Source organism: Hirsutella rhossiliensis (assembly GCF_020360975.1).
Source record: "Hirsutella rhossiliensis strain HR02 chromosome Unknown scaffold00008, whole genome shotgun sequence".
Classification (NCBI taxonomy): Eukaryota; Fungi; Ascomycota; class Sordariomycetes; order Hypocreales; family Ophiocordycipitaceae; genus Hirsutella; species Hirsutella rhossiliensis.
The window spans coordinates 452,084-464,135 of NW_025408674.1; the positions used below are offsets into that span (position 1 = coordinate 452,084).

Genomic DNA, 12,052 nt, shown 5'->3' on the forward strand with positions numbered 1-12,052 from the left:
GAACGCCTTCGACGAAGACCTTCCAATTCGTCAGTGGTTTAAACGTCTAGAAGCGTCGACGGCCCCTGAAGCGGGATATATGATGAATCTCACAAGGACCAAGTATTCGACCCACCTAAAGAGATTTAACGCAAAGGATCTAGACTCCTGGATCGACAAATGGGAAGACATAATGTCTGACGCCGATAAGTATAAGCTAATGGAGGCCCAAACGGGCCAGTGGCTTAGAGACGTTGCCACATTGATTAGGCCTCTGGATAACTCCTAGGCTACCAGTACGAACAAGGAAGCAGGATACTCGACGCAAAATCAGAGGCTACCCAGGGAAACTGTTCGACTTCGACCGATATGGTCCTCCTGCTGCTGCTCCTGTTAACCCCGTTGTTCACAATCCGGCAGCAGCTGCAGTAGCCGCGATGGCCGCTGCAGCAACGGCCGCAGTCGCCGCCGTTCTTGCAGCCCAAGCTCCGACGGAGAGTCAATGGACTGTTGAGAGAGTCGTGCGAGATGTGAAGCATCTGGCCGAAAGCAGAGAAGCAGAAAAACCCGAGGTGCTATCAAAGAGGAGGCGCATTTCATGCGGACAAAGCAGCAGCAGACGCAGACGATGCGGACGAAGTACCGCCAGCGAAGAAGAAGAAGCTGGACAGAGAGCCCTTGGAAGGGAGCCATATTCCAAAGAGATCCCTGCCTTGCCTGCAGACGCAAGGGACACGAGCTCGAGGTTGCTGGCAGGTTATCGAAGAAGCCAGACCAGAGGGCTATAATCCGCCCCTGAAAGGTATCTCAAGATGACACGAGAGAGTCGCTGACGATCCTGTCCTGAAAAGGAGAATTGAAGATATTCGAAAGAAAATGCAGAAATAGCAACCAAGGATGAGGGGAAGGCTTGTGGGCTCAGCAAACCCAGCTTTCGTGTTCTCAGCTGAGTCCCTGGCCTAAGGGATCGGAATATCCGCTTAAGAATTCAACCCTCCTTGATTGCGGCGCATCTCTTCATATCAACAACAAGCTCAGTCGGTTCCGATCGTTTAAAAAGGCCAAGAATGACTTTATCGTCGCCGGTGACTCTCTCGTTCGAATCGAAGGATTCGGGCGAGTCAATGTCGCAACGACGATGCCTGACGGCTTCCACCGAACACTCCGATTAAAGAAGGTTGCCTACTGTCCCGGTTTCTCATCGAGCCTGGTTTCTTTGCAGACTCTTATCGACGACGATCAGATCTTTTGGGATACGCTGTCTGAGCCTATGAGGCTAGTCCGAAAGGGCCAGACTATCGGGATCACCGAGAGGAAATATCAGCAGTTTGTTGTTGAATACCAGCCCGTGGAAACCGAATTCCCGGATTTCAACAGTGCGTTCCAGGCATCGAAGAAGGAGACAAGGAAAGCTCGAAGAGCCGGCTCAAGAGATCCTCGACCTGCCTCTCAAGGAGACGGCAAGCTTTGGCACGCCCGTCTTGGTCACCCTGGTCCAATGGCTTTGCACAAGCTAGGCCTACAAAGGGGTCCGGATTAAGGGCCGAAAACCGTCGAATGCGAGTACTGTGCTCAGGGGAAGGTCAGAAGGCAAGTCTCCCGCCGTCCACCTGACGAGGAAAGAGACAAGCCGTGCTACGAGATCTGGATAGACTGGACCGACCTTGCGAGAGACCACGAGAACTACGTCCGTGTGATGTTTATCACAGACGCCTTCTCTGGAATGGTCTTTCCTACTTCATGAAGACCTACAAGGCAAAGGAACACGGAGCTGTCTTGAAAGACTTTTCCTCCTTTATGCTCGCTCGCTTTGGATTTAAGACGAATGTCGTGCGCTCTGACGGCGAGCTCTTCACGAAGAAAATCTCAGCCTGGATGAGGAAGAAAGGGATGACAAAGGCGATGTCAGCTTCCAACACTCAGGACCAGAATGGTGGAGCCGAGAGGTCAGGAGGATCTCTACCGAGAGCGAGAGTCATGAGGATTGCCTCTCGACTACCGCATTCACTATGGAAAGAGATCATCGAAGCAGCCTGCTACCTCCGAAACCGAACGCCAAGAGAGCCTCGATTCGCCGCTGAAAACGCTAACGAAGGAGAAGCCGACTGGAAGTCTCCCATTGACTTGTTCACAGGGAAGAAAAATCAGCTCTCACATCTTCGTGCGTACGGCTGCCGAGCCTACGCAATGACAGCAAATGCACAGCTTGGATTGAGGAAGAGGTGGAAGCTCGACCCGAGAGCTCACATCGGATACCTCATCGGTTATAAGTCTACAAATATCTTCCTAATTTGGATCCTCTCTTGAAGAAGGTCATTGCAACGAGAGATGTTGTCTTTGACGAGTATACGTTCTTCGAAGGAGGAGGCGAGCGGATGCCGCTGCCTGCGAGCATCGGAGAGATGATCCAACAGATTGAAATCCCGGAAGACCAGACGGCGAATCAGGCCATCCTTGACGAAGAGACCGATGAAGACACTGATATCGAGGACCTCGAGGATGATGACATCAGAATGGCTGAAGATAACGAAGTCGAGGAGCAGGGACAACAACAAAGCGAAGAGCAGGAAAAGAAGACTACGGAGAGCGCGGAGCTGGAAGATGCATACCTAACGCCACCAGCTTCTGACCCGGAGGAAGAACCACATGGAGTCTTTTCGGTTCACTTTCCATACGCTGACCCTAATGGGGTGGTGGTAAAGCCCCTTTCCAAGTCGATCTGGAGCCGTTGCAAGCTCAGAAGAGAGTCCGTGTTCAGGATGATCCTGAAGAGGAGGCTCACCCTGAGGGTGGGTTGCTCTCTTGGAGGAGCGGCATTTCAAGCCGACCTTGAAGGCCTGATGAAAGAATCGCGTTTGAAAGCTCTGGAACCATTTGATCAACCAGAGCTGGATCAGTCATACATCGACCGTTTTGCCGACTTCGTCCCGGTGCCAATTGAGGACGGGGTGCACGGAGCCTTCACAGCAGGAAGGTTGTTCAGACCGAAAAGCGCAAAAGTCCACAAGAGAGACCTACCCGAGCCTCCACAGACGCAGAAGCAACTAGAAAAACACCCGTATAGAGAGGAATTCACCCAGGCTCAGAGAGACCACCTGGCCTCACATGCGGAAATGGGCTCGTTTGACGAGGTCTTCTGGACGAAGGCTGCTGGAAAGCAGGTCCTCGGTTGCAAGTGGGTATTCATCTATAAGACTGATAAGCACGGCAATCTCCAAAGTGCAAAGCTCGCCTCGTTGTCTGTGGCAATCAGCAAGAAAAGGGGGACCTGCCTACTCGAGCGACTACCCTCGCAGGAATGTCGTTTCGTACGCTAATGGCCATTGCCGCGAAACACGACCTCGAATTGGAACAGATGGATGCAGTCAATGCTTTTGTTCATGCCCCCCTCGACGACGAAGAAGTTATCTTCATGAGGATGCCACCGGGGTTCCAGAAGAGGGGGAAAGTCCTACGCCTGAGAAAAGCTCTCTACGGACTACGCCGCTCGCCGCTCCTCTGGCAACAGATGCTTACGTCGTCTCTAGAGGAACTGGGATTCAGAAAAGTTCCCCAGGAGCCGTGTGTCATGATGAAGGGAGCGGTGACCGTCTTCTTCTACGTTGATGACATCATCTGGGCATTCCGGAAGGAGGACGAAGGGGTCGTCGAAGAAGCTACTCGGGGACTACAGAAAAAGATCAACCTAACTCGGCTTGGAGAACCTCGCTGGTTCTTGGGGATTCGTATCCTCCGCGATCGTCAAAGGAAGACGCTTTGGCTGACGCAAGACGCCTATATCGACAAGATCGCGTATAAGTTCCTGTTAAACAACGACAACGCCCCTGAGTCTCTCAAGCTCCCAGACACGCCAATGATCTCTGACGAAGAGCTCCTGCCAGCTACAAGCCAAGCAAATGAAAGGGAAAAACATCAGTATCTCCAGAAGGTTGGTTCCGTGCTCTTCTCAGCAATTTCAACGCGACCAGATATTGCGTTTGCCGTATCCCGACTGGCAAGACATAACCACAATCCCGATGAGAAGCACCAGAAAGCAGCAGACAGAGTTATCCTCTTCCTCTTTGCAACGAGATCGTACGCGTTACGTCTCGGAGGAGGATCGAAGGAAGCGGAGCTGTTCCTCTGTTCGAGTGACGCATCGTTCGCAGACAATTCAGTCGACAGGAAGAGCTCACAAGGCTACGTCATGACCCTATTTGGAGGATCAGTGGCGTGGAGAGCGTCAAAGCAAGCGACAGTCACGACGTCAAGCACGGAGGCTGAGTTGCTTGCTCTCTCAGAGGCGTCAAAGGAGGCGATCTTCCTGAGCCGTCTGTTGAATTCCTGGACATCCGAATTCCCTCTCCGTTGGTAGTGGAATGCGACAATGCCCAGACGATCAGACTTCTCAAAGAGGAGAGTACGAAGCTCTCGACGAGACTGAGGCACGTAGACATTCATCAGCATTGGCTACGACAAGAGGTTCAAGATGCTCGAATTCGGGTCAATTGGGTGCCTACGACACATATGCGAGCAGATGGCTTGACGAAGGCATTGCCGAGGCAGAAGCTCCTCGAGTTCCAACGAATGGTTGGGCTTGAGGATATAAAGGAACGATTGAGTAGAGAGGCCAAGCTTGAAGAATTACGAGATGTGATACATCCCGTGATAGCCATAAAAGAGGCCCAGGGCGAGAGATGAGTCGTGCACGACATTCCCGCATCTCTAGCAACGTCCTGGTTGGCCGTCACTAAGGGTGTGTTGCGAAGCCGCTCGTAGGACCTCTAGAGGTTCCCTGCTTGCTGATGCTCCTGCTGAGACAGTCAGCCAGGACGTCAGGCCTGCTTTCTGATGCGTCGGCTGAGACAGTCAGCCCGGCCGTCAGGACGGTGTCCTAGGAAAAAGTGGGGCGCAGCCACCCCGACGATTGACGGAGGTGTGAGGCAGACGGAGAAGATCGAGATTGTGGCCAGGAATAAAAGGCGAGGAAGGAAGGAACAGACACAGAGAACAGAAGGAAAAATGGAGCAGCACCGGACGATTCTGAAATACTAACTTTATGCCTATTTGGCCCTACTTTTCGTGACACTGTTACTGTTACAAAAGAGAGAGTAAAGAGCGTTGGGTGTCCACTGACCGAGCTTAAATAGCTGTCAGGAGGGACCTGATATCTGCATACACAGGAAACAAGTATCCTCCTTCCAAACAGGGTCAGCTCGATGCGACACCTTTTCTTCCACCACACATATCGTTGCGGCGCATCTTTACCAGCCCCACGTCCGGCTCCAGGCTGTAAACACTGGCGGCTTCCACTGTATCCTGGCCGGGTCGAGAGATCTTTTGCTTCTGCTTCTGTTTCTCCCTTTGCTTGATGAGCTTGTCGGGGATGACGATCTTGTGGTCGCTCTTGTGATAGACTTGCATATTCATTGCTTGCAGGGTGTGTTCGACATCCTGAGTCATCATGGCTAGAGTTTTGGAAATCACCTCTATCGTCACTCTGTCGTCTCGCTCGTTGTAGCCTAGCAGCAGATCGAGTATGTTTTCGGACCAGTACTGGCGATAACTCAAGAGGCCCAGATCTGAAAGCGGCTTTTCCGGTGATCCTAGCTTGCCTTCGATCTTGGATAGCTCGTATGAGAACTGAATCAGCAACCTTCCGTATCCCTTCCTCTGGTGCTGCGGCAGAGTCATGATACAAGCCACGTTGTATCCGTCCGCACTCTCCTTCTCTTTGGAGAAGTATCCTACGATATGGCAGCCCTTGTCGCTCCGGGTCGACATGACGTAAAAGAGAAAGGGGTCGACGTCGTAGTACAGTGTCTTGTGATCGAGAAACATTTTAGACAGTAGGCAGAGATTCCGACACCATGTGCGTTGACGACGGCCATCGATTTCGAAAAAGGACACGTAGTCGTCTCTGTATATTTCATTACCCGGTGGGTGTTGCAGCGTGCACTTTCTGCGATGTCGCAGGAATGCCTTCTCGTCACCATAGTAACTCAAGCAGAATTCGCAGATGAAGATGACGTCATCCTGGCTGAACACTTCTGGATAGGGGGAAAAGTACCACGGAAACAAGTCGTTCTTCCCGAATTGGACTCTCGAGATATTTCGTACTCGCGAAATTTCGGCGGGTTTTGACTCATAGAACCTGAGGTTCTCAACTTCTCGATTTCCTCTTCGCGACTGAACCCGCTTTCTTCATAATTCCTTACTTCCTCCTCGTCCGCGTCCAGCTCGTCGGTGGCGGCCGGCGTAGCACTAGCCCCGACGCTGGTGAATGTCTGGGGATCGCCATCGGGTCCAATCGACGATGATTTTCGGGTTTGAGACTCCACGAATTCTGGGTGTGACGGAGTCAGCAGATGGATCTGTCGTCGCTTTCCAAAACATTGTGATGGTGGGCACACCTGTCCAAGGATGAGGAGTTGTGGCCTCAGAGTGAACCGACTGCTCCTCTTTCCGGGGCGTTTTGTGCCTTCGTCGAAACTGGGGCCTTTTCGTTTGTACTGACGGCGCTTTCTTGGATTTTGAATCGTTCAGGTTGCCCTTTTCTGGATTCGGCCATTCTACATCCTGGCTGAAGTCGATTCTGGCCACAGGAACCCACTCATCCAGTCGCTTGTTAAAGTTGTCGAAGTTGCAATAGAAATGCTTGCCACTCTTCGTTTCTTTGATACTGAGGATCTCGGCTCGCCGCGGTTGGCCTTCCTTCTCCACCCAGGCAATGCAGCCCGTCCTCAGAGTTTCGGGAGACGCCTTGCCCTTTTCGCGGTGCGTCCGACCCGACAGCCGCCTCACCACTCGGCGTATCAACCTCATGATACGGAAGGAGGGTGCCGGAGAAGGGTGCGTGGGCGACTTTTGATGGACTCGTAGCTGATGCTGGAAACTCGATGCCGAGGGCAGGTGGGTGCTGGTAAATTATTCATCGCTAGGCGGTCAAGACAGGAAATCTTATCAGCCCCTGTTAGAAGCATAATGAATGAACCATGGCTTTGCTGCATGCATACCTAGGTTAGGTTCCTGCCTGCAAGGGAAAGGGATTTGAATAACGAAACATACACCCCCAATTTCGAAACATGCACCCCCGAGCTAAACCCCATTCGGAAGAGCACCAAATTTTGGAAGTAACGAAACATGCACGGACGATTTCGAATCATGCACGGAGACTTAAACCCCATTTGGAAGAGGGACCCGCCCACAACAATTTGGCGCGCGCGTTCCCAACGCGATGGCTGCCGCGGCCACTGTAGCCAACGCCGCCGCCGCCGCCGCGGCCACGATGACTACGATCGAGGGCTCAGGCCCTGAGCCTATATCTATCCAGGACACACTTTTTTGCACATATTCCGAGGCTCTTGAGGCACTTCGGAATGATCAGCAAGATCAAGGCTACGTCGTTAACGTTGCAAACAGCAAGACTTCCGGGAAGGCTAAGCGTAAAGCAGCCACTATTCGGTGCCAGTGGTAGGCGCGACGAGGCGGCCACGGCGTTGGGAGGCGCGCGCCAAATTGTTGTGGGCGGGTCCCTCTTCCAAATGGGGTTTAAGTCTCCGTGCATGATTCGAAATCGTCCGTGCATGTTTCGTTACTCAGACGGGACCACACCGACCTACGCCGCTATGGCCCAGAAGGGGATGGTGCAGGCAGGGGGCCCCCTGCCGGTCCGCCTCGACCCACGGCCCCGGAAACGCCTCCGGTCCAGCCGCCTAAGGATGACCTGTCCGTGGGGCTTAAGGTGTTACGCATTAATGTATTGAAATGTCAGTAGCTTTTACGTCTAGGCCCTATAGGAGAAATCCTCCGGGTGAAATACACTACATACATACATACAAGGATGACCTGCGTGTCTTCATGCGGCTCGACGACAAGTCCCCAGCATGGGGCTACCAGGGACATGCCATCAGAGCTCACGTAGCTAAGACTCTCAACCTAGGGATAGAACGCATGCCACAGATCGCCCGGGTGAAGACTGGATGGGCTATTCGGGCCTCAGACCGGGAGGCGAGGGACCTGCTTGTGGAACGGCAGGACGACTGGGCGGCCCGGCCCGCCTCGGAGCGGTTGAAGGCTTCCAGAAGTGGCACACTTACGCTGTGGCTGACTGCCCGAGGCAGCTCACGGATATCTGGGGGGCCGCCGTGGACTGGCCAAGCTATCAAAGAAGGATCAAGCCCCAGACAGGCGCCGAACCAATTGATGCTCCATGTTGCTAAGAGACACTCCGAACGCTCCGTCGCGACCAGCCTACTGTGACGATGACTGTGTCCTTCGAGGCGGCGATACAGAGGAGGTGGCGGCTCTTGGGCACCAGCCGACTAGCCCGACTGATCGCCAAGATTGGGATCACCACTCCCGCTACGCCTGCGACCGAAAGCAGGCCCGCCGACGATGTGGCGGGAAAGACCACCGTGATAACGACTGCAAGCACCCGCAGAGGTGCGCGAACTGCGCCGAACCCTTTCCGACAGACCGACCATAAGGAGTACCCTGCCAGACCCAGGCGCTCACACGGCCAACTCGTGCGGCTCACCAAGATCGAAAAGTACGCCGTAAGGAATATCGGTTCTCAGCAATATCAGCAAGTCAATATGGTTCTGGAAGGCGCCGAGAGTGACGATGATGTATGCAATATCATGCGGTGGCCGAGAAGGCGAGTCCGTTCAGGCCGCCTATACAAGTAGGCGAAACGTGTGACGGCTTTCGTTGAGCACCGTCACACCCCGTTTGCGTACATGACCCACATGTTGTTAAGCCACGGCCCACACGTACGGAAGACATATTTAGGGAGAGGACACCCGGCTGTATTGTTCTGTTCTCCTTTCTCTTCTTCAGAGTAGAATCTTCGTAATAGAGTCCACAGCCTTCTGGCTCAGTCCGTGACCGTCACAAAACGTTCTATGAGACCCAGACGGAGAAGGCAAACGTGCTTCGGACAGAGATCCTGGAGAGGCGCGTGACTGCAGACGACATCACGGACCCCTAGGCGCCGGAGGTCCGGCAGAGGACCCTCGACTGCAGCGTCGTGCTCGCCGACGCGGCTCACTCGTGCACTTCCACTGGAAACATCTCCCCGGGAGTCGACGGCATCACAGTTCGGATGTTGCGTCGGATCTGGAGCCACATTCGGCGAAGCGGTGAGGGAATTGTATAAGGGCTGCATACACCAGGGCCACCACCCGGTCTGCTACCGCCTGGCGGAGGTAGTGATGATCCCCAAACCGGGCAGGAGGGACTTATCTGCCCAAGAGGCTGGAGGCCCATCTCCTCCTGGCCTGCCTCGGCAAGGACTCGAGCGTCTGATAGCCCGCCGTCTGGCCTGGGTCGCGATCACGCAAAGGGCCATCCACAGCCAGCACGCGGTGGCCTGCCCAAATGCTCAGCGCTCGACCTAGCGTTAGCATTGCTTCACGACCAGGGCGATATTGCCACGTTGATCATGATGGACATACAGGGCGCCTTCGACAGGTGGTGCGGAATAGGCTCCTCCTGCGACTGCGGGAAGCCATGCCTTCCGACCTTGCACCTAAGCAAGATTCGCTTCTCAAGTCATCGTCCTTCACGACATTGATAAAAAGCATAGCCGGCCCAATGCTTGTTACACGCCGCTATAGGCTTTTAAACTCGTCCGAATCCTTTAGACGACTGGGCAACTTATGACAGTAGTCCCGGTTCTTCATGGCGCTGACCTTGCGAAGGTTAGCGATGCCGTTGCCCGTTGGCCATATCATCAAACATCGCCAAATCCCCCACCCTCTCCTCCACCGCATCAAAATGCATACACCTATCGTAGTGGTTCAATATAACGTGCGGTTCAGTCCAAGCAGTTCCGAAATCAACAAGCTTCCCATCTCTATAGTTATCTTCCTTTATATCACGGACAAATATCCCCATCGAGTGTAAAGATCGCAGATCTCGTAGGTTGCGCGGCAAGCTTTTGACACTGACCCGGAACCTGCACTTGCAAGATCTTCAACAATGGCATAGATCGGACGGATTGGTGTTTCTAGGGCGTTGTCCTGTTCAACACTGAAATCAAGGTTCCACTCATCCTCCAGTTTTCGGATGTCTTTTTCCTCCAAGTGGAAATAAAGCCGTGGCATGGAACTGCAACTTGATGCGGCAGTAATCGCCTGTCTTGCGCCTGCTTGATTCGACCGTATGCGCGGCATTCTGAGTAAAAGGGCATAACATGCCATTCCAACTCTTCTTCAGTGCAGCGGATACCCGCAGTGTAAAATTGGTGGTAGTCATACGAAATATCGTACGGCATAAACTAAGGCATAGTTAACCTCTCGAGCTGCCACAGCTCCTCACCACTACTTACCACCTTCAAAGCGTAGTGCTTAGACTCGATCTCAACCTTGAAAACATGTGCCATGATCTCAGAGTGGCCCGAATATGGTTCCAAGTGGTCATCGAGCATATCTTTCCAGGTGATCGATGCGTTGGCGAGTGCAGAGGGATGCAACTTCGGACCATGGCAAGGCGGAAGTCCGTCTTGAACGTCCATGTCCTCGTCGAATAGACCATCAGCACATCTAGAGGTGGCTGTAGTCTTCCTGGGGCCCTAATTCGAGAAGATTTGCTCCGCGTCCGCTTTGGCTTTCTTCCGTCGTTTTGTTGTCGCCGTCCTTGTCGTGCCATGTTGTCATATTTTGCTCAAAAAATAGAGCACATAGTAGAGTGAAATTTGGAAATAATGGAGGCGGGAAATGAAGCCTGTGATTGATGGCGAGTGGATGAGAACAGAGCTGGCGAGGCAAAGCTTCCTGACTTGGAGAGAACCACGGTTGTATTGCAGTGCGCGCGTCACGGTCGTCAGGGCTGGCTGGATGATTGGAGGTAACCAAAACTCCAACCATTACGCCCAGTTCTTGTCCCAAATGCAACGCATGTCTCATTGAGGTACTACTTACTCCCGTTGTGCCGATATGGGCATCGCGGTTCCCGTCGCACCCATCCTTCCCTGTCAATTTCGCCTTCCCAGCCTCTTTGCACGTCTCTTTTCATTCAGCCGTGCAGGATACAGTATATCTCGCTGATGCTACAGGCTAGAGCAACAAGGCAATATGAGGTGCATCAAGTGGCCAGAATCCGGCCTCATCGTCGTCTTGCACCTCTCCACGCCCTCCATTGCAAACTTTCCCCTACACCCCTTCTCCCCGGCGTTAAATATCCCAGCCAACGACACCACGGAGCGGGTAGCTACGCCGGCTCTAGCCAGTCGAGACCGCCCCTCAGACCGCCCTCTGGTCATACCGGCTTCCCGGGCACGATCCTGGGGCCGACCTTCCTTCCTACGAATCCTCTCCGAGATGCGACCGACCATGCCTTGCAGATTGGAGACGCAATGTGACCATCACGTCGTGCAACCACCTGTTCACCAACTTGACCCGCTCCTTGAAGCTGTTAATCCCGACGTGAGCATCCTGCCCTTGCCACGCAGGCAGCCTCCCTGCAAGCCTCGCCACTTTCCGTTACTTCAATATGTATTGCCCTGCTTCGGACTAAGCTGAGGGAGTAGAGATCAGGGGGTGAACCTGCCTCAGGTCCACCCCCTGACCCTCACTACGGGGGATCCTGTGGGCTAGTCTGGCCTAAGACCACCTAATCACTTTGGAAGTCTGTCCCTACTCTTGCTTGGTAGTTGGCTTGCTGATGACGTTAGAGAGGGATGAGTCGGATGACCGGCGCATAGATGCAGAATCTGACGGTGTTCCAGCCAAGGATGAGCATTATCTGATGGAAGGGTGGCCAAAGAGTAAGGCCAATTGCTAGGCATTCTCTCTTAGGGGCGGCTTGCAGGCATCAGCCAAGCACTAGTAGATCACAGTTCCGACAGAGGAGGAAGGCGCATGAGTAAACCGGGCAGATAGATGCCACTAGACGGCTAGAGTCGCATTGCTGTGACTCACGAGATGATTTGCTGGAGCTCACATCAGGGGCTACAATGAAGCTCGACAGGAATCAGGAAGTCTGTTCTACTCTTATATGACGGTGTTGGTGAAATGTTGTGTCAATACACATCGGAAAAGGGGTCACCACAGCTAGATTCAAGATGCATGTTCTATCTCTAAAGGGCAGT

The 12,052-nt window shown here is 53.4% G+C and overlaps 3 protein-coding genes across 3 annotated transcripts; 1 reads left to right on the forward strand and 2 right to left on the reverse strand.

Moving 5' to 3' along the window:
• Positions 1–1,117: 1,117 nt before the first annotated feature.
• HRG_07306 (reverse transcriptase (RNA-dependent DNA polymerase) domain-containing protein) lies at positions 1,118–4,242 on the forward strand (the record flags this gene model as incomplete). The annotated part of the gene is made up of 9 exons (XM_044865777.1): positions 1,118–1,355; positions 1,411–1,439; positions 1,521–1,569; positions 1,632–1,666; positions 1,726–1,809; positions 2,289–3,158; positions 3,200–3,704; positions 3,750–4,053; positions 4,128–4,242. 9 exons carry the CDS (start codon positions 1,118–1,120, stop codon positions 4,240–4,242), a joined length of 2,229 nt encoding a protein of 742 aa, XP_044718741.1.
• Positions 4,243–5,169: 927 nt separating this feature from the next.
• HRG_07307 (MOZ/SAS family domain-containing protein) lies at positions 5,170–6,783 on the reverse strand (the record flags this gene model as incomplete). The annotated part of the gene is made up of 3 exons (XM_044865778.1): positions 5,170–6,045; positions 6,177–6,304; positions 6,372–6,783. The coding sequence occupies 3 exons, from the start codon at positions 6,781–6,783 to the stop codon at positions 5,170–5,172; spliced, it is 1,416 nt and encodes a 471-aa protein (XP_044718742.1).
• A 3,187-nt stretch (positions 6,784–9,970) lies between these two features.
• Positions 9,971–10,477, reverse strand: HRG_07308 (kinetochore sim4 complex subunit FTA2 domain-containing protein; the record flags this gene model as incomplete). The annotated part of the gene is made up of 2 exons (XM_044865779.1): positions 9,971–10,240; positions 10,292–10,477. 2 exons carry the CDS (start codon positions 10,475–10,477, stop codon positions 9,971–9,973), a joined length of 456 nt encoding a protein of 151 aa, XP_044718743.1.
• Positions 10,478–12,052: the final 1,575 nt, after the last annotated feature.